The 27,950-nt window shown below is 36.4% G+C and overlaps 1 protein-coding gene across 2 annotated transcripts; it reads right to left on the reverse strand.

The window, feature by feature from the left end:
* LOC140799076 (uncharacterized) lies at positions 1-27,950 on the reverse strand. 2 transcript variants are annotated; one of them, XM_073153219.1, is made up of 10 exons: positions 27,788-27,950; positions 27,537-27,606; positions 25,673-25,810; positions 6,114-6,177; positions 5,939-5,999; positions 3,476-3,560; positions 2,550-2,606; positions 2,115-2,231; positions 749-819; positions 1-425 (listed from the first exon to the last, which is right to left on the reverse strand). In XM_073153219.1, exons 1-10 carry the CDS (start codon positions 27,886-27,888, stop codon positions 47-49), a joined length of 1,143 nt encoding a protein of 380 aa, XP_073009320.1. In that variant the 5' UTR covers positions 27,889-27,950; the 3' UTR covers positions 1-46. The 2 variants fall into 2 exon arrangements, with proteins under 2 accessions (XP_073009320.1, XP_073009319.1); XM_073153218.1 differs by having other exon boundaries at positions 5,939-6,014.

Below are 27,950 nucleotides of genomic sequence, written 5' to 3' on the forward strand. Positions count from 1 at the left end.
TTGGGAAAAAATAATCCAAGATTTTTATTTGAAGTCAAATAAATAATCAGTCACATAGAAAGGAAACACGTAAAAGATGTACACTTGATCGATCGTATGAGAGCATGTAAGGGAGCAAATTTAGAGGATTTATTGTTTTTGTTATGTCGATAACCGACAGATTAGCTTCACTGGCTAGTTTGAGGAAGTAATTGAATGTATCCAAGTTTCGGATGACTGTAGCTATGTATGAACTTGGAGATTCCTTTCCCTCTTTCCTTGACCTATCCTTGTTGATTTCTTCAGCCTGAAAAGATACTCCAAGGTCATCGAAGTCAGAGGCTTTCGGTTCGTTTGAGCTAGACTTCTGAGATCCCAGAAGTGCGGAAAGCACTCGAATGAGATGCGGTACACAGACTGGATCATAAATTATATCTGCACCCAGGCTGCAAAGAAACGCTATTAAGTATTTGACACTGAGCATATAACTAATTTCAGAAGCAGTGGAAGTTGCCTGTGGCAATCATATGTGACTGAGAAAACTTAATTGAATATGCATAAGATACCCAACATCGAAAGTAGGACTGATGAAACCAGCTCAATTCACTTTTAACTGCTTATCAACCATGGATGACAACTGTTCGGGTTTCGGTAATGACGAAGTGATTTAATCAAACCATATTAACACAAAAAGAGAGACGAGCAAAAGAGTGCAAGTTAAATATAAAAAGGATCTTACAGAGCATAGAAGAAAGCATGTGTGACTCACATAATATCAGGCTCGTAGCTTTGTAGCTCGCTTTCAGATACAAACTCCCATGGCAGATACTTGCACTCAACCTGGCAAAAATTCAGGCAACTTCAAAATGCCTACAAATGTATGATCTAATGCACATAAAATATGGCTATGAGCATTCTCCAAGTATCAACTGATACTAACATGTATTGTATCGACCATTAAGAATCCGAAATAGAGGGACGAAACCAAGTTTTTCATGGTCTCGACCCAATATCAATAGTGCCAACTCATACGGAAGCCCATATGGTAGACACAAAATCTTAATTTTCTTTTAATTTCAGTTATATGTGGGTATGATTATAAGGTGGATCCAACCTGAATTCAGTGCAGATCCAGCAAAGGGAAGCTCTAGTAAAGTAGTCTCCAGTGAGCTACTAAATTATCTCTCCTTTCATTTTTGTTGCTTTTTTATTTCTCTCGCTCTCCCCTTTTTATGTTTTCTTTCATCACCTTTTCCCATTTGCCTCTGTTGCATTCACCCAATGCGCAACATGTATTTATTAATAAAGGGCCACTCTATCACAAAGGTGATGGCAATGGGCGAGCACATGTATCTATTAGATCCACCCGGAGTTCAACATTGTTCTTAGTATTTTTCACTCTTCATACTATGTTCCTAATATCTTATATGAGTAATCTAAACTTTCTTATTTGCCTGCCATCTTTTTTGAACTTTTTAGGATTTTCAAATGTTCTATATCATTTTTTTAATTTTAAGTAATTTAAAAAAATTGAAATCGAAACGGTCGATATATCGTATCAACTTTTTAGGAAGCCGATTAAATACCAATATTTAGACAAAAGAAAAGGAACAGAAAAGGAAAGAGAAAGAAACCATTTGAGATCATGAATCAGGAATAACAAAGTTTCATTGTTGATTTGTATATCTTGTTTGTGGATAATAAAAATAATTTGACAAGTCTAACAATGGAAATAACGCTAAAGCTACACCAATTTTGAAAGAAGACTTCCAAATAAACGTTAAAAGATAGCTAGAAAATCTAAAGCAAAACCAATCATAGAACTTTAAATTGCTGAAGCATGTTAATATGTTATATAAGGTGAACCCCCTACTTTTGGGCCATGAGGCCCATGATTTGATAAAAAGGGCATCATTTATGAATCTAATGCAGTTCTAAATTCAACCAAAAGATATGTTGTTGAGAAGATATTGCCAAATATCACAAACTTAAAAATACAAAAAATATATTGTTCTTATGAATAGAGTTGTTCTCTTGGTTGACTTTGACTTTTGTCATTGTAGAACTAGATTTTGTCTTTTGATTGTTAAAATGCAATCCTACACTAGAAGGAAATTAGAAACAAAATGGCTAACCCTATTCGTGCTTCGGCATAAGATTTGTGATGAGATAGCTTCATTTCTCAAGCCATTGAGTTCCACATTTGACTTCATGTTAGCTAAAGTTTGTATGTCACCATCGGTAAGAATCACCTGCATCGAGTACTTGATCAACATATATGATATTCAAATAATTACTACAGGAAACAATGTAATATAAGTATATAACTAAACCATTATGTAAAGCACATATATAATAGGATTACAAAATTATGAAGTCAATTGGTGCACAAGATTACATAAACAACCATTTAATACATTTTTAATGCATTTCATATGGATCTAACATGTGTATGAATCAGAATTCTATAAAAATATAAAGACATAAAAATATGAAAAAAGAAAGAATACAACAAGTACGTGTAAGAAACAAGGGAAAAAAATATCCGATATATGCATGTAATATCGTACCTTGGAAGCACCAACTTGGTTGAGACAAACACCAACCAAACCAACACCAGATCCGACCTATTTGTTGCAAGACCACAGCAAGAGTCACAGTAAACAACACCAAAAAAATATAAGTTTTGAATAGCATGAAATAAAACTTAGGGATATATTAAGTACAGCTAATTTATTAGTATATATAAGGAAATGAATGCATCTTCCAACCAAAAGAAAGAATGAAGATTATCAAGAACGGAAGTAACTAAGAAAATCCAATGCTAAACTTAGTTTGCTAGAAATGAACTAAAAAACAAATTATTCATAATACAAAGTTTAATATCTCTTACCTCTAGGTACAAAAAGACAAAAGAAAAAAGGAAGCAAAGAGACATACTTCCCTAGAACAGATTCCTATCTGCATTTCCTTAAATAGCTTGCTGCCTTATCAATAATCTAAAAGAGACTAATTGAGCCTCCACATGAAGAAACAGTCATTGGTCGTACATGAAATCTAGTAAAATAAATACATCATAAATCATGCGCACTTAACTCTCTTGAGAGCATTAAAGAGCCCTACCACTTTGATCATCTTATACCTTCCCTACAAAATGAAAGCCATAAAGGGAGGGGAAAGAACAGTGCTTTGACACAACTTTAATGATCAGTTCTTAAAATCATAGCACATATTCAGGATCCTTTCGAAATCGAAAAAAATCTTAAGGTAGCTTGTCTGCTGTGATTGAATGTATTGGGTGTATCTTTTCGGATCTTGTGTGTCCTTAGGGCTTAATGTTTGTTTTTCTTGTAGTGTCGGTAGAGGGTCTCTTTAAAATATCTCCCCTTTCCTTAGTTTATCAAACTTGTAAAAGATGATTGGATTTAATGGAATTATCGGTCTATGGACCTTCAAAAATAAATCATGAATAATAGAATATTACAATTATGCATACCTCAAAGCAAAATTTATTCAAGAAAATCTTTGGATAAGAAAGAATAAACTCTGACAAGAAGAGACTTGAGGGCCAAAGAGAGCACCTGTGTATGCAACATATGAGCTAATAAGATAAACTATGAATTAAATATGAAGTGCCAGATTTGAGAAAATATCACCAATAAAAAGTGCAGATGATCACAGATACACAGGAGAATAGAAAATGCCTACTGGGTACTCAAAATAAAACTTATTAAACAAAGTAAAGCAGATCTAAGATAAACTTTAGTATGGACACAGTTTCTTGATCACAATTTATGGATGCTATTAATATTTATCTAAAATCTAAAGAAGAAAAGTTTGAATACAAAAATAGTACACTAAATGAGAGAGATGAAATATATGTAAGCATGGAAAGAGGGACCTCAAGGGAGTTTGTTATCATTCAACAAACTGTGTTTGAGAGGGTCAGAAAATCAAGGATTCAACTGTTTCAGCACCTGTCACACCAGCATATATATATATATATATATATACTTTTGAAAGAAAAAGGACGTCTTTATCAATTGCCATGTTCAGCAAATGCTCCTGAGACACCGGAGACCAAAAGAGAGGTGAGCTGCACTGGAAAGAGCTCTCCTAAGAGCAACAGAAAACCAAAGAATGACCAAGATAAGTGAGCCAGTCAGCTACTTAGCATGCTTACATGGATTTCATATTACAAAAAGAAGTCAGCAAAAAGTAGAAGCCTTCTACCAAGGATTTGATTCGCTAGGAAGGTTCCCTAGCTCACATATCTTGATCATAGGAAGAGAATCCAATTCAATCCAAAGATGTGAAATTCCTTTTCTGAAAACGTTTGCTGGTGCAACCCTAATCTCTGAAGCTTCTGCATACAGGAAAGAAGCAAATTGTCTATTCCTGATACCCTAGCACCAGTCAACAAAGGCTACCATTAGGAAATCTGATGATGAAGCCTGTCCCTTTAGGATCAGTAGGTGACATGGAATTTCTAGTGGTCGATATTAAGTTATTAACTAGCCTACAGGAGCCGGTTCCCTTATCCACAACTTCTAAGTGGGCCAAATAGGGGCAGGGCAGAGCTGAGGAAATCAGGAAATTATCCCAAGCAGAACTAAGGCATTGCTCCATAAAATAACAGGAGAGGCCTCATTGCAGGTATGATAATCCATGAATATGCATACAATTACTCTGCCTTCTGAAATTGACTTGAAGAGCTTTTTGTGTTTCAAGAAAAATACTATATGTCGAATATGCATGAATCAAACTCGTACAATTATCCATGAAAGAACCATGCAACAGAAGTGATGTGGAAACATATCAAATGCTGTCTTAATCTGCAATACCTCTACTCTTGATCCTTGTGGGGTAGACCAAATTGACTCCTTTATATATTTCTAAAATTCCAACTACTCTTTACACAATAAAGACTACAATCATCCTAGAGATACATACTGATAGTTGCTTGATGTGGCATATCATAATTTCAGTTATGGAAAACAAAATGTTCCAATACTTCACTAGGCCAAGAAAAGGATACTATCATAATGACAACCTAAAAGTGATATTACTCTACCTGAATAACACAACAAAACTGTAGGAAATAAGGTCACCAACAGAAAATGACATGAGAAACTATGATAACATTTTCGGCTAGACATTTGCTGTGCCGAATGCTGATTTTCCATGCATAGCTGCAAGAAGCAAAGATAAAATAGAAAAATAAAATCTGCAAAGAGTTGTTAAAGAATACTGCCGATGAAGGATCAAAATTGATCCATAGAATCCAATCAATCCAGATAGCCAACCAACAAGGACTCAAAATACTGTTGGTTGCTGCAGCATGACTGTTCACTTCCAGAGCACTGAAGAACAGTGACGACTGACCATGGTCTATGAAGGATCACAATTGATCCATATAATCTAATCAATCCAGATAGCCAACCAACAACTCAAAATAGTATTGGTTGCTGCAGCATGACCGATTACATCTACAGCACTGATGAACAGTGTCCACTGACCACAACATAATCTCATTTTTTGTGAGGCCCAAAGTAACCTTAAACATGATTACAATGTAACCAAAACCCTAAGACATATTTATATTTCAAACTATGCTTGCATCCTTCATTAAGAAACTATCTCTAATAGTTACAAAACTATTATGTATTTGCAGTAACAAATCAATGACATCTTGACATAATCAGTTGTAACTTCCATAACATATACATGATAAGACACCACAATCCCTAATATCTGTGCACACAGATGATTGTCACTACTTGACAAGACATCAAATACTAGAGAAAAAAGCAACCGATGAATGTACATGATATGTGCATAAGACCTACATCTATATATGGATATACATCTCATTCAATTTTAAAAGAGCTCATCTTTGTTACTCATGAAATATAACAAACCAACAAGCCAAATATCATAAAAGAAAATAGCATCGTACCCGGTATCTCCTTCAAGCATGTTGAGAGAACACAGCAACCGAACAACAAAGTTTGCTGACCCTGAGCAAGAGTCATCTTGGACAAAGGAAGTGTAGTTCTTAAGTTAATACTAATAATGAAATATAAAAAAAAATTGAGACTAAGTGAACAACCAATCAAAATGCCATTACTTACAAGTAGAAGAATAAAAAGAAATTTCTTTGTAGATTCTACCACTCTCTTTTAGCAAGCCTTCCTCCTAATAAAGGTTAAAAAATTACTTTATCTATAAACAAAGATTATATAGTCCAATTCAATTGCGACAACATAAAAGATTCCTGCATAGGACGAATGAATAATATGACTCTAGCAAGGACACATATTACATATATGTATATGCATATATAAAGACCTCTGATAATAAAAAGAAAGTGGGTGTGTATGGTTGCATTACTTTTTAACTAAGATTATTGCTATAACATGTGACAGCAGTCACACAATCGCTATTAAAAAAAAGGTCATGGCAGGCAGCATGGCTGTTTTGGACCTTCTCCAATAGAGTGTCAAAAGAGCTCGTTAACTCTTGGCCTGCTAAGCTCAGTTCCTTTGTGGCTTGGCGAATTTTCTCACTTGATAAACAAGCTGAGCTCAAAATGAGTTGTACTTGGTTTAGCTCAAAGATACAAGTTGTTTCTATATTATATGTACTTAGTTGAAGATTTACAACAATTGGTTCTCTGTCGTAGTTTGTTTTTGTTCCTCTTTTATTGACATAAGCACAGAGTTTGAACCCTATTGAGCTTTCATTTTTCCTTTCCTTTTCATTAGACAAATATGTCAAATGAAAGGCAGCTCTAGTCTACTCAATCAAGACAAGGCATTGTAAGAGAAAGTTACACTTTGATTGAAGCTTCAAAGAGGTGACAGTATTGTAAGAGAAAGTAACACTTTGATTGAAGCAGAAGTGATCAAAGAATGAAAGCAATAAAAGATTCTCTCTCCCAATTAGCTAATGGCACAAAATGATGCTTGGTCATCGACGCACTATGTGCTACACCATCGTCAACATAGGGTGGCACATCCTTGTGAAAAATAATATTGCCAATTCTAGACAGGGTCGATAAAACCTGCGTAAGATCTAATAGGGGAGCATCAGGATACTCCCATACAACGATGGTCATATCAGTGGCACATGTCGTGCCGTGCCACCATCAGCATAGCACGCCCAGTGGTGCGACTGACACGCATTTATAATATTTTTAATAAAAATTTTAAAATATTTAAAGATGCTTTAAGGTTTTCGGTATGTCAATCTTTAAATTTTAGTTTAAATATATGTATTAAAACCTACATTATAGTGTTTTATCTTTAAATTATTTTTTTAAATGCCATATTTTATTAAAGATAAAAGAATAATTAAATATAAGTATTCAATTAAGCACGGACTAGACACGACACAATATGGACACGGCAATACAACAAATCTTAAAAACTAGGATACAGACACAGCTAGGATACGATAATGAATACATTAATAAATAATATATATATATATATATATATACATGTAAAATTATAAATTATCGACCTATAATTAAAACTACATAAAAATGCATACTTTACTCATGCAACAAACAATAAGTGTACAAAGCAACAAGAATATCATAACATTACAAAATATATAAGAGTTTATAACAAATAAGTTAGTGACAAAATATTCAAATTTCACAGTTCTACCATAAAATACAACAAAGAGTTCCATAGTTCATCTTTCATTTTCCGATCGGTGCCTTCTCATTCTCATTCTCTTTATTTGTAAATATCACAGTCTCCAAATCTGACTCATCAAGAGAAAAATTGGCAGCTTATAATATTCCTACACCATCAAAATAATTAAAGCCATCCCCTCTATATCCCACATCTGGATTTCCTCTTCTAAGTATTCTTTAAACTTTCTTGATAAAAGGCAAAGATTACTAATGCATATTAAATTTTCAGCTCGTTGTGGAGTTATCTTATTTTTTTTTTCATTAAACGAATGAATGAGTATGTGCTCCAATTCTTCTCACAACACAAAGATAAGCAAGGATGTCCAATTAACCGAAGCGCTAAATTTTGAAGGATAAATACGCAGGCGTCATGATTAACCTACCATATCTTCGAATCAAAAGAATTTTTTCTTCAATAAAATAATTAGTATAGGCCGCATATATAATTCTTCTCTCCTTCGCATTGGTAAATAATCTCCTTAAACATTTGTTCCTCATGTAGGAAATTTCTAAGTCCATATGCGATGCAACATGATTTGAGTCCTCTTAAATCCATTGAGTTATAATACCTATTAAGATAATTGATGGAACATAATTGTCAAATTAGTAAAAAAAAATAGATAGTCATATGAAAAATGGATGATAAGACATTAAAAAAAGATGATAGTCACCTTGGATTTTAAAAATGTGCTAAACAGTGGAGTGGTGTATTACTTTTGCCCCACCTATCAATTAAGATCTTATACACCACTAAACAAAGGAGGGACTCCTCGCTTTTCATCTTTTATTCATACCTATAAATAATTGTTTTAATATATTCTATCATTGTATCCTACATCTCATATATTAGATGCAAAAACAAAAGAGAGACTCCTCACTTTCCATCTTTTATTTATGCCTATAAATGATTATTTTAACTTATTTTATCACTGTATCCTACATTTCATACATCAAATGCAAATAAGGTGAGTCGGTATCTACAAATCTCAACATTTTATAAACAGGCTCTGTGAAAGCAAGTATATAGTCAATTTTATCCCACCAAAAATCATCAAGAATTTTTTTCAATAACAAATTGTGTATTGCCCAAATTATTATTTCTGTAAGAACTCTACTATCACTGATTGCCATTGACTAAATGTCTTGTTAGATTGTCCTGATCTTTTCAACATTATAATTATTAAGGCAAAACAAGTATCTACAATAGTAAAAATCTTCAAGTTCACAAATTCATTTAAAATGACCAACCTCATTGAATGTTGCATAATAAAATTTTTGATGCACATCACATCTTCTGCCACTACTGAAATCTAGTTATATTTATCAAAAGCAATTTTATTCACCTCAGTATTTTTCACTATGCATATATTTTTCAAGATAAAGTTAAAAGTATAAACTACACATGGAGTTCAAAAAATATTTAGAAATTGACCCTCAAGTATCATCCTTACTGCCTTGCAAATATGAGCATTGTCAGTTATCACTTGAACTATATTTTGAGGCCCTACTTTTTTAATGGCTCTATTAATCAAAGTAGAAATAAAAAATTTGTCTTTAAACTCTCCTTCATAATTAACAGCCTTCAAGAATATAAAATCGCTCTCAGTTATAGCCAGAAAGTTTATGAGAGGCCTTGTCTGTGCATCACTCCATCCATCACATACAATATTAAGTCTTTTTTGCTCCCCATATACTCTTAATAAATTCTAGCAATTGCTGAATATTTGCTCTTTCTTATTGGAGGAGAGTAATTCTCAATATATTATATCAAGGAGGCAAATAACTTAAAAGTGAATTGTTTGCTGCAAATCAAAAGGCCCTAACATAATAAAAGTTCCTTGCTAAATAAAAAGGCAATATTGCTAAGTAGAACATCTTTGCAATCTCATAGTGCGATTGGTTACGGGCACTGTAGTTAAATACTTTTTTAAAAGTTGTCATTGCTTTTCTTTTCTTTAGCTCTCCCTCTCTTGATGTTCCTGCCATATCAAATTCTGAATATGCAAAAGAACTACTAGATGATAAAGCTAGGACATCTTTTGGTAAGTCTAGTTAGTCTCATCAAATACGCTTTTATCTTATAGTATAATTTTTTTATGAATTTGCTAATAGTATTTGCATTGGAAGCAGGAGAGGGAGAGAGAGATACCTCAACGAGAGTGCAAAGCGTCGACGTCAGCAAAAGAGCTAGTCGTCGGGAGAGGAGCTTGTTGTCGAGGGAGGAGGAGCTCGTCAGGAGCGTCGTCGAAGGAGAGTCATTGAGCAAGAAAGAGATCTAAGGTAGGTTGCAATTTGGGTTTTTTCTTCTTTTTTAGAATTTGAGTTTTGAGGGTTTTAGTTTAACCATAAACCCAAACTTGTTTACTTGCCACGTGTTCGTCACATGTCCGTTTTTTGTTAATTATTAGATACTCGATGGCATATCCGACATGTGTTGGCAACCTATTCGTGCTTCAGAGTAAATATTATTCAACACATATATGATTAAATACATTCATTAAAACTAATACTAATGATTAAACACTCCATAATATGATTGAAGGCTCCATGATATGATTGAAGATTTAATAATATAATTGAACACATAATAACATTTCAACATATAATATTAATTGATAATAGTTTAATAATTAAAATTAATATCTAATTGAATATAGAATGACGAGGATCAAAAACTTTATTTGTCAGCACAAGAATAACATAAGATGTTGTATTAAATTGTCGATAATTTTTAAAACTTATCTACTAGTAGTATTACTTGTTGTAACGTCTCACAGTCTTTATACAAATATAAATTTTGCAATTCTCCTATAATATGGTATGGATAGTGAACATGCACGGAAACAACTAGCACCAGCACCGGCATAGGCACACCATAAGTTCTACTGGATGTGATTATAACTCCAAAGCATGAACATGGCAAAATGGATGTCGTGGCTGTGTCGAACATGCCGGGGACACGGACACCCTGCCGACATGCCACTAACATGTGCTGGATACGCTGCAGAGTATCCAATAATTAAAAAAAATGGGCATACCGTGGACACACCAAGGACATGCTGTCAGACACATCTCAAGTTAACAGGTTTGAGTTTACGAATTTTTTCCTTCCTCAAACCCAATAATTTGTTAAACTAAAAGCCTCAACTCAAACCCTAAAACCAGGAAAATGCAAATCACAACCTACCTCAGATCTCCTCCTTGCTTGATGACTCTCTCGTTGATGAGCTTCTTCTCCCTCGATAATGCTCCCGACGAGCTCCTCCTCCCTCGATGACAAGCTCTTCCTCTTCCGATGACAATCTCCTCCTATCCCAACGACGAGCTCATCTCCATTGTCAATGTTACGCACTCTCACTGAGATCTCTTTCTCTCTCTCTCTCTCTCAATCTCTTTCTCTCTGGCTGAGTTGAGAAGAAGTGAGTAGCTGGATTTTTATTTTGCTTAGTTGGTGGGTTTGTTTTTTTTTATACAGCACTACAGTACAGTAGTGAGTAAAATTTAAATTATAAATAATTTTATTTAGTGATTTAAACACTGTGAATTAGTGATTGACATAATTTAGTGCAATTCAATTATTTAAACGATGCAGTTTATTTATTTAAACAGTAGTTGACATGATCGTGACATTAATTTAATTTAATTTTTATTTAAACAGTAATTGCAATTAGTGAAGTAACACTTATTTTGTTAGTTGTTTTATTTTTAATGTTATAGTGATTGCAATGAAAGAAAAAATTAATAAAGAATCAAAGTTAAGAATCTAGTGAACCTATTGGAAGTTCCAATAATGTGGATGATAGTATTCTATTGTAAAAATATGTAACTAAGTTATAAAAATTGGGAGAAAGCGAATGCAATTTAATCCAATGCAATTTATGTCAGCAAATTTAAAAGGAATCGTACTATAGGGCAAAAGCACATTTGAGGAGACTAACTGGACATGGAATTAAGACTTGTCCAAAAGTGAATGATCAACACATGATGAAAATAAAAAGAGTTGTGGAGGAGGCTGGGTTGAGAATAAAAAATGTAATGTCTAAGCAAGTTCCTTTGCCAAAAGATGTTCAAGCTTCATCATCTAGTAGTTCTTTTGCATATTTAAGATTTAATATGGCAGAAACATCAAGAGAGGGAGAGCCAAAGAAAAGAAAAACAATGGCAACTATTGAAAAGCCATTTAACCCTAATGTCCGTAACCAATTGCACTATGAGATTGCAAAGATATTCTACTTAATAGGATTGTCTTTTCATTTAGCAAGGAAACTTATTATGTTAAGGTATTTTTATTTGCAGCAAATAATTCACTTTTAAGTTATTTACCTCCTGGATATAATATAATGAGAACAACTCTCCTAGGAAAAACAAATGTTTAGCTATTATTAGAATCTATCAAGCAAGGTTCCCAGTTTCGGCCGATCCTGAGTGAGATCGACCGAAACAGATCGGGATCGGCATCCCAGCCGAAACGGCTGCGGTTTCGGCCGATCCCGACCGAAACGGGTGGGAACGGGTCAGATCCGACCCGGGGGACATCAATAATTGAGGAAGCAGATGTTGGCTTATTTAATTGACAAAAAGAAGGATAAACAATCTGCACAACAAAGAGAGTCAATAATTCGTGAAGAATTGATGCATAATCATGTACACATTGATGATGATAGCAGTGAGCAAAGTGAGGAGGATGAGGAGGACAGATAAATGAGGAGGGCAATGAAAGAGAGCAGAAATATGCATAGAGAAGAGGAAGAGATGAGAAGAAGCACTGGTGGTAACTTTCAGAGATCTAGATCAGTTAATATACGATGAGAGAGAGAATATAGGGGCAGCAGTTCTACCCATAGGACTCTTGGTGTTACAGCAGAGTGAAAATATTGGACCAATGGATACATATCTTCAAAAAAAAAGGGTCGTACACAGACTTCAATCAAGACAGCTCTCAAAGGAATTAAAAATGCAAAGAAACACATTGGTAAAGCTATCTCTAAATTTTTCTTCTACAACCATATTCCTTTCAATGTAGCTGATAGCCCTTACTATCACACTATGGTGGATACTATACAATCGGTAGGGCACAGTGTTCCCCCTCCTAGTTCAAATGATATTGCTACTAAATATCTTGACTCGAGAGGTAGATGAACTTCATACTTATATTGAGACATTTAAACGGTATTGGGATGAATTTGGTTGTACAACGATGTGTGATGGGTGGAGTACACAAAACGAGAAGAAATATAATTAATTTCTTAGTGTACTCTGGCATGGGGACAATATTTTTGAAGTACGTGTGGATGCTCTTGCTCATTTCAAAAATGCGATTATTATATTTGTCGGTTGATGGATGAGGTGGTACAAGAAATCGGTGAAAAAAAGAGTAGTCAAAGTGGTTGCGATAATGGGGCAAATTATAAAGGCTCTTTGAAAATTTCTTGATGATTAAAAGACCTCATTTATATTGGACGCCATGTGCTGCACATTGTATTGATCTGATGTTAGAGGATATTGCAAAAGAGCCTGAAATTGACATGGTCATATGTGAAGGTCAAAGGTTAACAAATTTTATATATAACCATGGTTGGGTTCTTAATTTACTCAGGCCGATGACTGGTGGTAGGGAGATCATCAGACCCGGCGTCACTAGATTTGCTACTCACTTGACAGAGAAACTGAGGATATATATACATATCAGCGACGTCGTCATGAGATGCATTTTGGTTCCTATGATTATGGTACATCGAGTATTTATTGTTTGGAGCCATCACAAGATCCATATGTTAGTTATTATCCTCAATATCCTCAGTATTCTCAGGCACAAGATCCAAATGCTGGTTATTATCCTTCTCAAACGCAAGTCACACAACAAGATCCATACAATATGACTAGTATGATGGAATCACTTTTTGGAGCATCAGGTCCCAGACATCAATATTTACAAACTTATGGTGATTATGATGATGAAAACTATAGAAATTTACGAGAACCAGCTCGGTATTCAACAAAGTTTTAAATTTTGAGTAAGTTAATACATTTTTTTAAGTTTTTAGACTTCATATGTGAGTAATTTTTGTTTTCTTATTTTTTGTCATTTTTTCTAAATTTTTCTGTATTTTTAAATAATATTTAGAATTTTATATAATTAAAAAATAGTCCGATCCGATACGAACGGCCGATACGGCCAATACGTATCGTTTTTCTAGACGACCGATACCGATCCCGATCCCGATACTGGGAACCTTGCTATCAAGAATGCATGGGGAACAAAAAGGCTTAGTATTTTATGTGATAGATGGAATGATGTATAGAAGATGCCTCTCATAAATTTTTTGGCTGTAACTGAGAGTGGCTCTATGTTTTTGAAAGCTGTTAACGATGAAAAAGAGTACAAGAACATATTTCTTCTTTGATTAGTAAAGTCATTGAAGAAGTAGTGCCTCAAAACATAGTTCAAATGATAAATGACAATGCTCTTGTTTGTAAGACATTAGGGATGATACTTGAGAGTCAATTTTCAAATATTTTTTGAACTCCATGTGTAGTTCATACACTTAATCTTATCTTAAAAAATATATGTGCAGTGAAGAATACTGAGACGAATGAAATTACTTTTGATGAGTATAGCCAGATTTTAGTAGTGGCATAAAATGTAATGTACATCAAGAATTTTATTATGCAACATTCAATGAGGTTGGCCATCTTTAATGAATATGTGAACTTAAAGATGCTTGTTATTATAAATACTCATTTTGCCTTAATAATTATAATATTGAAGAGATTCAGGACAATCTAACAAAACATTCAATTAATGGCAATCAGTAATAGATGGAATTCTTACAGAGATGATGATTTGGGCAAGACACAATTTATTGTAGAAAAAAAGTCTTGATAATTTTTGGTGGGATAAAATTGATTGTATACTTACTTTCATAGATCCTATTTATAAAACGTTAAGGCTTATAAATACTGATACACTTTGTTTGCATTTGATATATGAGATGTAGGATATAATGATAGAATAGGTTAAGACAATCATTTATAGACATGAATAGAAGATAGAAAGAGAGGAGTCTCCATTTTGTTTTTTCATCTGATATATGAGATGTGAGATACAATGATAGAACAGATTAAGACAATCATTTATAAGCATGAATAGAAGATCAAAAGCAAGAAATCCCCATTTTGTTTAGTGGTGTATAAGATCCTAATTAATAGGTGGGACAAAAATAATACACCACTCCACTGTTTAGCACATTCTTTAAAATCCAAGAAAGATTCCAAGGTGACTAATCTTTTTTTAAATGTCTTATCATCTATTTTTCGTATGAGTATATGACCATCTATTCTATACTAATTTGACAATCATGTTCCGTTAATGATGCGGACATCACTGATAGGACGCGATGGCGTGTGTACCAGCGCAGGAAACGCCGACAGTTGATGATCCCTCCTATAGAGATTTGGTTCTAATTTTTATTTATTTAGGGTGTCTTTTGTTTATTTCCTATATAGGGTGTTTTTTTGCTTAATTCCATTGTAGGTCTATATATAGACCCGTTATATTTCCTTTAGGACTTAATGAAAGTTTATGTGATTTGTTCTCTCGAGGATTTTGGTGTGAAACCTTTTCTTAGGGTGGAGGTGGGAAACCCCATTCCTTCCCTTCTTCTTTCTCTGTTTCATTTTGCTCCACTACGTTTTGCATCATTTTTGGTATCAGAGCGAAGAATCCTAGTTTATGGACGCCCCTCCTCCCGGGTTCTACGCTGCTCCACATTTGTTTTTCGCACGACCAATCGCTCCACGAACACCGGAACGTCAAGAAATCCGGCGTACAACGAGCAAAGAAATTACCGTCGACGAGGAACAACAAGAATCTGTTGTCATAGAGGAATCACTACCGCGTAAGATTCCAAGTCCTTCAAAAAATTGATTGTTGTTGCATTATCTAGTTTCCATCGTTATTTTTATTTGTTTTTAGATTGAAAAAAAAAATCAGTGTTTCAAATTTTCGAAAATTTTATTTTTGCTTTTAATTTTATTAAATCCTAACCAATTCCATCTTCCCCTAAACCTCCTACCAACATTCCTATTTCTTCTCTAACATCCCAACAAATCCTATCTATCCTAATCTTCATCCCTCCAATATTTCCAATTTTCAAATTCCCTCCCTAACTTAAAACCAACCCAACCCCATTAAACCCATCAAACCCAAACTCTATTAGACTAAACCCACAACCCATTAATTATTTTCTCCCAACCCGTTACCCAACTTCATCCCTAACCTCCCCCTCACCTCACACCAAAATCCTAACCGACGGCAACGCCGCCCCGGCTCTGCCTCGCCCCGACGACGCCGCCGACACTGTTGCTGACCACTCCCTCCCTGGTGCTGACGGAGAAGGACATGAACAGTGACACATTATGAGGGGAGGAAGAAAAGGGTGAAGACAAATTAATTAATTTCAATTCCTTTTTTTTTCCTACAATGTATTAAATATTTTTGGGTCATTTTTTTCTAGTATCATCTCTAAACTGTTATCAATTCCTGCTGTCCACATATAGTGAGGGAGAGACTACATAGAAACCTTATATGTTTTAGTCCTGATATTAAGGGATGAACTGTGCCAAATAGAATATTAGTATTATGTTAATTTTTGGAAAGAAATTTAAAGGGTTTGGCATTTATTAAATGTGACTTTTGTTTAAAAACCATTAAGTCTTGACATTAGTCTTTGAATCCCCTGAACAGAAAATCTAAATTCAATTAAGTATTCATTTTTAAGATTTTCTTGATTGCATAGCATATCATCTCATATCATTTAGATTAAGACATTTGTATTTGGATTAAATATAGGAGACGTCTGCATTCCATTAGGTTAGAACATTATTTAATTTTATTTAAATTAGCAAACATAAAATTAAAAAGATAAAAAAAATAAAAAAATAAAAAAAAGGATATATATATAAAAATAAAATATATAAAGCAATACATAACTCATTCATTGCATATTAGTGTATGCCAACACGTAGAGGTAAGGCTTATCTCCTCAGTGATTCTAATGAGTCCAGCAGTAGCACTATGGATCCCGAACTTAGTAAAAAGCTCGACGACATTATGGGACAACTAGGTACCTTAGCTCAACAAGTCAGAGATACTCAAGATACTTTGCTTGGGTATCAACGGGTAACCGATGAACGACTATATAGGGTAGAAAGACCCCGTGAGCACACCGCTCTTCAAAATGATCACCGCCCTGACCTTGAACGTGGTGAATCTCCCACTCCTTTATCTCGTCAACATTTTTAAGGGAATGAGCGAGATCCTGATGAACGGTACCTTCGAAGCATTAAAATTGATGCTCCGATGTTTGATGGTCGTCTAGATCCGTAACACTTCTTAGACTGGATCAAAGACATGGACCGTTACTTTAAATGGTATGATATGTCGGAAATCCGTAAAGTCAGGTTTGCTGCCATAAAATTGACTGGGAAAGCAAATCAATACTGGACCAACATTGAGACTCTTCGTGAGATTAGGGGTGAGCTTCCAATTGAAATTTGGGTTGACATGAAAAATGAACTAAAACGTAAATACCTCTCACCTTCCTATTACCTTAAGCTTCTAGACAGATGGAACCGACTTACCCAAGGGAGTAAGTCCGCTAAGGATTACGTTGCGGCCTTTGATGAATTGCTTGTTCGGTGTAGCGTGATCGAATCAGAAACCCCTATGCAAATCTTGTCCAGATTTAGGGCTGGCCTACGTGAAGAATTGAGAAGTGAACTTTTTGCTCGTAATGTTGATACTTTGGAAAGGGCCTACAGCTTAGTTCAAGACTTAGAGGAGTCTAGACCTAACCACATCCCAAGAAATTATGAAACAAAACCTCAAATTCATAAATCCTCCACAGGTCCTCATCAAGCCAAATCTACTAGCCAATCTTTTAATTGATCTACCCCTAGCCCTTCACAATCCAAACCGGTGTTGACTAGCCGGCTCGGTTTGGGATATGCGCCACCTGATCTTTGACAAAACGACAAAGGTAAAAACATTGAGAAAGACTTTTCTAAGATTGATCCTCGGGTCAAATGCTATAAGTGTCAAAGCTATGGACATGTTGCTGCAAATTGTGCGAGCCCGTATAAAATAAGTTTAATTGAGGAACCCTTCGAAAAAGACTTCGAGCAAGAATTTGATGGATATGTTCACCATGTTGACGGTGAAGAAGGAGATTTTGAAGATGAAGAGGAAAAAAATACCCTAGGATGCCTGAGGCACATAGACTCCATAAGGTTACATGTTGTTAGATGTGCCCTCTCTCAACCTAAAGTCAATGATGATTGGAGGCGCAACTCCATTTTCCACACATTCACGAATATTGGAGGTAAAAATTGTAAAGTAATTGTGGATAGTGGCAGCTGTATAAATGCCGTGTCCTCCACCATTATTTCAAAACTAAATCTGAGAGCGGTTTCCCATCCTAATCCTTACAAGGTTTCGTGGATTAATTCAACCATGCTGGAAATAAAAGAGCGCTATTTGGTTCCAATTGAATTCACGACTTATAAGGATAAAATCTGGTGCGATGTATTGACCATGGATGTGGGTCAAATTATCCTTGGAAAGCCTTGGCTATTTGATAATGACGTGCATATTTATGGCCGTTCAAATATCTGCATGTTTAAACACGAGGGTAAGAAAATCAAGATTCTTCCATTGCAGCCTAGAGGTGGCAAGATGGAAAAGAAGTCTGATCCCATCCACTCCGATAATAAAGTCAACTTGATTAGTGCGAGAGGCATTGAACGTGAGATGAGTAAAGGAATTCCTATTCTGATTCTTGCTGCTCGAGAAATTCTGAATGAGCCTAGTGAATCGATTCATTTTGAAGCCAATGCTCTGATTGAGGAATTCTCGGATGTCTTTCCAGATGATCTCCCGGATGAATTGCCACCAATGAGAGATATTCAACATGCTATTGATTTCGTCTCGGGGGCATCTCTTCCTAACTTGCCTCATTACAGACTTAACCCAACTGAACACGCTGAACTAAACCGACAAGTTGACGAGTTATTGAGAAAAGGCTTTCCGAAGGAAAGCCTAAGCCCTTGCGCAGTTCCCGCATTGTTAACGCCAAAGAAAGATGGAACATGGCGTATGTGCGTCGACAGCCGCGCTATTAATCGAATAACGGTAAAATACCGTTTTCCCATTCCTCGTTTGGATGACATGCTGGACATGATGGCAGGGGCCATGATCTTTTCAAAGATAGATTTAAAAAGTGGCTATCACCAAATTCGTATATGCCCTGGCGATGAATGGAAGACTGTGTTTAAAACAAAAGATGGGTTATATGAATGGACAGTTATGCCTTTTGGCTTGACTAATGCTCCGAGTACTTTTATGAGAGTGATGACTCAAATATTACGACCTTTTATGGGACAATTTTTAGTCGTATACTTTGATGATATCCTTATCTATAGTCGATCTCGGGAGCAACATATAGATCATCTTCGTCAAGTATGCGCTGTCTTGAGGAGAGAGCAACTGTATGCAAACCCTAAGAAATGTACGTTTCTGACAAACAAAGTTGTTTTCTTAGGTTTCATTATCTCATCTGAAGGAGTGTCTGCTGACCCTGATAAGGTCAAAGCTATTAAAGAGTGGCCTGAACCCCGTACCATAAGAGACGTGAGAAGTTTTCATGGACTCGCTACCTTCTATCATCGGTTCATCAAAGGATTTAGTACCATTATGGCTCCAATAACAGAATGCCTCAAGAAAGGTGAATTTAAGTGGTCAGCAAGTGCTACTAAAGCTTTCACTGATATCAAAAAGAAAATAGTGGAAGCCCCTGTCATGCGACTCCCCGATTTTACTAAAGTTTTTGAGGTCACTTGTGACGCTTCTGGAGTTCGTATAGGGGGAATTCTGAGCCAAGAGGGCCATCCGATTGCCTACTTTAGTGAAAAGCTGAATGAAACTAGACAACGATATACCACTTACGATAATGAATTTTATGCTGTGGTTCAATCTCTTCGCCACTGGAGGCATTATTTGCTTCCTCAAGAATTTGTAATCTTCTCTGACCATGAAGCTCTTCGCTACCTTAATTCCCAGAAGAAGCTTAATGCTAGACACGGTAGGTGAGTCGAATTTCTCCAGGACTATACGTACACCTTGCGACACAAGTCCGGAGCAGACAACAAAGCGGCTGATGCACTGAGTCGTCGCATGATTCTTCTTTCAAGGATGAACGCAGAAGTAATAGGATTTGATAAAATTAAAACTTAATATGAATCATGTCCGAATTTTCATGAAGTTTACAATTTATTAAGCAATTGAGAGACTCAAGAAATAGATGGTTTCATCTTGCAGGATGGCTATTTATTTAAGTCCCGAAGGTTATGCATTCCTAGCACCTCGTCAAGAGAATTTTTAATTTGGGAATTGCATGCTGGGGGTTTAGTTGGATACTAGATACCGTTGGGATCCACCTTCTCTAGTTGAAATAATTTCATCATCTAAAATTTTATCAATTTCGTCTGCTGTGTTAGGTGGAATATTGGAAAGTGGAGGTAAAGAGGGTCTCTCATAAACAGGCTCATAGGTAGGCTCAGTATCTAGTGGGTTATCTGGAGTAAAATCTGGACCTTTATAAGCTACTAGATCCTCAATATTAAAAGTAGAACTGATGCCAAAATCACTAGGGAGATTTAGAACATAAGCATTATCATTAATTTTCTTGAGAATTTTAAAAGGTCCGGCACTTCGTGCATGCAACTTTTTGACAGTTCCGGGTGGAAACCGTTCCGGACGTATCCGAACCATCACAAAGTCTCCAACATTAAATTCTTTGAATCTCCTTCTTAGATCAGCTCGAATTTTATAATTAGTATTACTTTGAGCAATTCTGTTACTGATTTCTTTATGCAAGTCATGAATATGTGATGCAAATGCAGATGCAGACTCAGACAACCTATGATAATGGGACATAGGAATGAGATCTATAGGTTGTCTAGGTTTATAACCATATACTACCTCAGTTGGACTCAGACCTATGGATCTATTAACAGAATTATTGTATGCAAATTCAGCAATTGGCAGTTTTTGATCCCAGTCTCTTAGATTCTCGCCGACAAGAGTTCTCAATAGGTTACCTAAGCTCCTATTGACTACTTCAGTTTGCCCGTCAGTTTGTGGGTGGAAAGCAGTTGAATACTGAAGCTTAGTTCCCATCTTATGACATAGGGTTTTCCAAAAATAACTAGTGAATTTTACATCCCTGTCTGATACAATAGTTTTTGGTAGCCCGTGCAACTTAACGATTTCGTCAAAATATATTTTAGTAACTCGAGAGGCGTCAAAAGTTCGGGAACAGGGTATAAAGTGGGCCATCTTAGAAAATCGATCCACTACCACAAGAACGGAATCATGCTTTCGGGTAGTCTTTGGAAGTCCAAGCACGAAGTCCATACTAACATCTTGCCAAGGGCAAGTAGGAACCGGTAAAGGCGTGTACAATCCTGTATTTTGCTTTCGCTGCTTAGCAAGTTGACATGCATGACATCAACTAACAAGTCTCATAACATCTTTCTTTAAGCTTGGCCAGAAAAATCGATGTTCCGTAGCTTCGATAGTTTTTCCATGCCCAAAATATCCTGCTAAACCCCCAGCATGCAATTCCCAAATTAAAAATTCCCTTAACGAGGTGCTAGGAATGCATAACCTTCGGGACTTAAATAGATAGCCATCCTGCAAGATGAAACCATCTATTCTTGAGTCTCTCAATTGCTTAATAAATTGTAAACTTCATGAAAATCCGGACATGATTCATATTCAGTTTTGATTTTATCAAATCCTATTACTTCTGCGTTCATCCTTGAAAGAAGAATCATGCGACGACTCAGTGCATCAGCCGCTTTGTTGTCTGCTCCGGACTTGTGTCGCAAGGTGTACGTATAGTCCTGGAGAAATTCGACCCACCTACCGTGTCTAGCATTAAGTTTCTTCTGGGAATTAAGGTAGCGAAGAGAGTCATGGTCAGAGAAGATTACGAATTCTTGAGGAAGCAAATAATGCCTCCAGTGGCGAAGGGATTGAACCACAGCATAAAATTCATTATCGTAAGTGGTATATTGTTGTCTAGTTTCATTCAGCTTTTCACTAAATTTAGCATAAAATTCCTTAATGTCAAGACTTAATGGTTTTTAAACAAAAGTCACATTTAATAAATGCCAAACCCTTTAAATTTATTTCCAAAAATTAACATAATACTAATATTCTATTTGGCACAGTTCATCTCTTAATATCAGGACTAAAGCATATAAGATTTCTATGTAGTCTCTCCCTCACTATATGTGGACAGCAGGAATTGATAACAGTTTAGAGATGATACTAGAAAAGAATGACCCAAAAATATTTAATACATTGAAAAGAGCACGTACCTGATCATCTGAGGAAAAAAAAAGAAATTGAAATTAATTAATTTGTCTTCACCCTTCTTCTTCCTCCCCTCACAATGTGTCATTGTTCATGTCCTTCTCCGTCAGCACCAGGGAGTGGTCAGCAGCAATATCGGCGACGTCGGCGGCAAAGTCCGAGACAGTGGTGGTCGTCGTTAGCTACGGCAGGGAACGAGGCACGGGAGATCACGGCGCGGGCGTCGGCGGCGACGTCGTCTGTGATGGTTGCAGGCGTTAAAGGAATGGCTTTGTCGGGTGGAGTGATGGCGTCGGGTGGCGTCGTCGGGGCGAGGCAGAGTCGGGGCAGCGTCGTCGGGTGGAGCGACGGCGTCGGATGGCGTCGTCGGAGCTGCGCTAAATCGGGGTGGCGTTGGGGCAGCGCCGGGGCGGCGTCGTCGGGCGGGGCCGAACCGGGGCGGCGTCAGGTGGCGCCGTCGGGGCTGTCTTGACTCGGGCGGCGTTAGGGCAAAGAAAATGGCGACAGGAAAGGTTAGGATTTTGGTGTGAGGTGAGGGGGAGGTTAGGGATGAAGTTGGGTAACGGGTTGGGAGAAAATGATTAATGGGTTGGGTGGGAATGATTAATGGGTTGTGGGTTTAGTCTAATAAAGTTTGGGTTTTGGGCTAATGGGTTTTGGGTTTAGGTTTGATAGGTTTAATGGGGTTGGGTTGGTTTTAAGTTAGGGAGGGAATTTGAAAATTGGAAATATTGGAGGGATGAAAATTAGGATAGATAGGATTTGTTGGGATGTTAGAGAAGAAATAGGAAATTTGGTAGGAGGTTTAGGGGAAGAAGGAATTGGTTGGGATTTAATAAAATTAAAAGCAAAAATGAAATTTTCGAAAATTTGAAACACTAATTTTTTTTTTTTTTTACAGCAAAAGAGACGTGCTGTTTCTTCTTCTTCTTTTTTCAATCTAAAAACAAATAAAAATAACGATGGAACAGTAGATCACTAGATAATGCAACAACAATCAATTTTTTGAAGGACTTGGAATCTTACGCGGTAGTGATTCCTCTATGACAACAGAATCTTGTTGTTCCTCGTCGACGGTAATTTCTTTGCTCGTTGTACGCCGGATTTCTTGACGTTCCGGTGTTCGTGGAGCGATTAGTCGTGCGAAGAACAAATGTGGAGCGGCGTAGAACCCGGGAGGAGGGGCGTCCATAAACTAGGATCCTTCGCTCTAATACCAAAATGATGCAAAACGTGGTGGAGAAAGATGAAATAGGGAAATAAGAAAGGAAGTAATGGGGTTTCACACCTCCACCCTAAAAAAAATGGTTTCACACCAAAATCCTTTAGAGAATAAATCATATAAACTTTCATTAAGTTCCAAAGGAAATATAACGGGTCTATATATAGACCTACAATGGAATTAAGCAAAAAACACCCTACATAGGAAATAAGCAAAAGACACCCTAAATAAATAAAAATCAGAACCAGATCCCTATAGGAGGGATCATCAACTGTCGGCACCTCCTGCGCTGATACACACGCCATCGCGTCCTATCAGTGATGTCCGCATCAGAAAAATTATACATGCGGCTTATACTAATTTCTCTACATGTGCTAGAAAATACATCTAGTGAAGAAAGAAATTCTTTTGATCCAAAGATGTGGTGGGTTAATCATGGCGTCATTGTATTTATTCTTCAAATTTTAGCACTCGGTTAATTAGGCAACCTTGCTCATATTCGTTTTGTAAGAGAAATTAGAGCACATGCTCATTCATTTAGTCAATGAAAAGAAACAAGATACATCCACAATGAGCTGAAGATTTAGTATTTATACATAATAATCTTCGCCTTCTATCAAAAAAATCTAAAGAATACTTAGAAGGGAAAACCAAGATGTGGAACATAACGGGAGATGGCTTTAATAATTTTGATGGTGAGAAAATATTAGAAGTTGTCAATCTCTCTCTTGATGAGCCAAATTTGGAGATTGTAATATTTACAGATGAAGGGAATGAGAACAAGGAGGCACCGACTGAAGAATGAAAGATGAATGTTTTTTGTTGTGATAAACTATTACCTATTGAACTCTTTATTGTATTTTGTGATGGAACCATAGAACTTGAATATTTCGTCACTAACTTATTTGTTAGTTATTATAAATTTTTATATATTTTGATATTTTGTGATATTATGATATTTTTGTCGATTTGTGCACTTATTATTTGTTGCATGAATAGAGTGCATTTTATGTATTTTTAATTATAGGTCGATAATTTGTAATTTTACATGTATATAATATTCATTAATTTATTTATTATCGTATCCTAGCCGTGCCCTGTGCTTTTAAGATTTGTCGTATCGTCGTGTCATGTTCGTGTCCTGTGTCTGTGTCCATGCTTCATGGTAATGATGATAAATTTATATCATCCTCTGGGCGCACCTCTCCTGATATCCTGCTACCTACAAACTTAACTTCTTCTCTCGTCTCGTTGTAATCATATTGAGCTTGAGATTGTCACTTTCTTTTCTTCTGTCTCAAATAAATTCTGCCTCATGGTTGTCTAGGTCGGGCACTATGGTCTTGATTTTAGATGGCATGTATAAAGTCTTTCTCCTCTGTAAAAATAACACCTCTCTAAGAAGGTTGTGTCGTAGGGATTCATGTCTCATTTCCATCATCACTGCTATCAGACTGAGTCTATCATCATTATTATCTCTAGTCTCATCATCATCAATTTATCTAAGCCTTCTAAAGGATCAATTGATCGTGAAGATGATCTAACTCGACTAGTAACTGATTGTGAAGATCTAACTTGACTAGTAGTTAATTGATGATGATTAATGAAAATAAAAAAGAGTTTTAACAATATGAATTCCACATATCATATCATGTTTGTTAAGAAGATACCTAAAATTGATTTGATGATAATTAATGAAAATAGAAAAAATTTAAAAAACGAATTCTACATCGGCATAATGACCAGCATGGCCATTCTTGCTCCCATGTTCAATGCCCATATGGCATTAGCACGATGTATGGATACCAGTGTCGATTGACATGCCTGTCACACTAATCTAAGAAATTGCTACATAATATATGGCAGTTTCTCTTCAATTTGCACCAGCAAAATTTACTGGCATATGATATGTGGCATGTGGAAAATGAATTTTACTAAGTGATAACACCTAAAAAGAAGAGGATCACTTTGAAAACTTCCAATGGTAAATGAAGGGAAAACTGAAAAATTATATTAACACCTGATGAACTATAAAACCTTCACTTATAACCACTGAACTTCTTTTGGTTACAGCTATAGTGCTCAAAAATAAAAAATCGAAAATGGTCTAATGCGCAGTAGTTGCTAATTTAAAATTTCATGGCAATGCTATAGTTCACGGGTTGTTAGTGTAATTTTCCTGACAATGAATGTTACTTTGAAACAACAACAGCTGTATAGTTGAATGCCTGATTATGTAAAATTACACTTTCTAGTTTCTATCTTCTACTAGAACATGAAACAAGAGTGGGGCACTATAATAGAAGGCAACCTATCCATTTACCGTATGTACAGTCAAATAATGACCAAATTCCTCATACAAACCCTCCACCACAGCATCAGAGGATGATTCAGCAGCAACTATGATCTTTTTTAGAATATTCCTAATATATGTTCTGTTCGATGGAGTGCCTTCTTCCACCTGTATAAGAGATGCAGATACTAGATGATGACCTCACATTAATCAATATGGACTAAAACAAGCTCAACAAAGATAATAGGTACACAAAAGGGACTGCATCAAACAGACTAAAAGAATAAGATTTGCATCTAACTGAGAGTAAGTGTTAAGGTTTCCAAGTCAAGGTCTTGTTGGCAATAAACAAATAGAAATATAAAATAGTAGAATACAGTTTGCAGAATATGCCAGCAATCAACCCATGTCACTCTGGTAGTTTAAGTAGTGCCACTAATATAGTACCTAGCAATTAGGGATCAAACACATATCCTGAAAGTCTTCTTGATGAAACGCAATCCATGAAAAATCTATTGTATTCCATTATGACTGGATAAGAAGTCTCATAGAAACTTTTTAAGTTAGAAGCTCATAACTCATATGATATTTGAGTTTACTATTCCCCTGTTATGGTTGATAAAAGAGTAAGGAAACACAATAGATATCACTTGTCCTCAACGATGGTCAAGTCGATCGGCACATAGCGGCGATCTGCTCACCGTTGAACTTACGTCGCCGCAAACCTCGCTGCCGTCGTCGCCCATCGTGCCGGAGAGCTCCGTCAATGAAGGCGTCGTCACGTTGTTGCATCCCACACGGGGATGCCCTAGCCCCAAGCCCAGGGCATCCTCACATGGGGTGCAACAATGCCTTCATCTCCGGCAAGCAAATGACGGCGGCGAGCAGCAACGACGAGGTTGAAGAGTAAAGCACCGCTAGTCTCCTTCATATTTCTCTCTCTCTCTCTCTTTCTTGTAGACGATGGTCGGCACGGGCCATGCCATGGCAAGGCCATCCATGCTTGTCCTAGTGCCAATCGGAGGTTGGCACAGCCATCCTTCGTTTAGCTGCTCCAGATGATGATGCAGCACAAGTTTAGGCAGCAAATCGATAGGACAAAATCAGTGATGATTATTGATAAGGACATATATAAGATTTTAGTTATAGATGAGGATCAGTAGCACAAATTCACTTTTAGACTTTTTGCAAACAGAAGATGTTAAATGAGTAAGTTTATCAGGAAAAGGAAGCCTGGTATATCCACTATAAATGATTTACACAATCATTAGATTCTACTGGGCTCCATGACATGACAGTAAACAGCTTGTGAACTTCTGACATAGGCAGCACAACATAGAATAGATGGTAGGCTTAATCTTCTTCTTCTTTTTGTGGCGTTGAAACTAAGGTTGTAATATCAACAGCTTTAGTATACATATTGCATCTTCAATGCAAAAACAAAAGCACATCCAAGGATTGTCATACCAATGGCACAAGGAGTGCCGATTAGCCATCAACACGATATGTGCTAACTAACATGGTCGGCATGGAGTGTCTAGGACCTGTGCCAACTAGCATGTGCCAGTTCAGCACATTATCCGCACAATATCAACATGGTTGTCATGAGTCAACGTTATAGGCATGAGTCAGCATTTGGGTGTACCAAAATACTCCCCATATCAGTGCCGGTAGTTCACTCATTGGCACAACATGAAATGACATGTGCCCAAGTCCATGGGCACAACAAACTTACATAAGCATTAAATTAGCTTATCAACTATTTAGGATACGTAAATTATGTGGCTATATGCATCTAACATATAATATACATAGGATTTTAAACACATCACCAGTACTAACCTCTAGTGCTGCTACTAAGAATCTGATAGAAGAAACAAGCAGAGGGACTTACAATGTTGCCAATACAGTGCTTCAAAACAAAATCTTGGACTTGTGGTGTAATAGATCCTCCACCAGCTTGTCTATTAACATAAAGAAGAAAGACAAATCACTTAGTACGCTGTTTTTAATGCCAAATACTTGGAAATATTAACGACGATACCAACACATAATCAATATAATTACATAGATTGCATCTCATTCAACGTTTGTGTGGAGAGCTGTGCAATTTGTAAATTTCTTTAATAGGAGAAAAGGAGTAACCTGGCTAGAGAGATCAAGGAGTCGGCGGGCTCCACGGCCAGGAATGCCGACTTCAGGTACCGCAAGTTCCGGTCCGGAGAATCGAGGCGCGCATCCATCATCGAGAGAGACGGACAACGCCGATTAGCCCGCCTTGCGAGAACTCACCGGTAGTTTTAGGGTT

The sequence above is a fragment of the Typha latifolia genome, chromosome 12, assembly GCF_019914945.1.
Source record: "Typha latifolia isolate L0001 chromosome 12, TyphaL0001v2, whole genome shotgun sequence".
Lineage (NCBI taxonomy): Eukaryota > Viridiplantae > Streptophyta > Magnoliopsida > Poales > Typhaceae > Typha > Typha latifolia.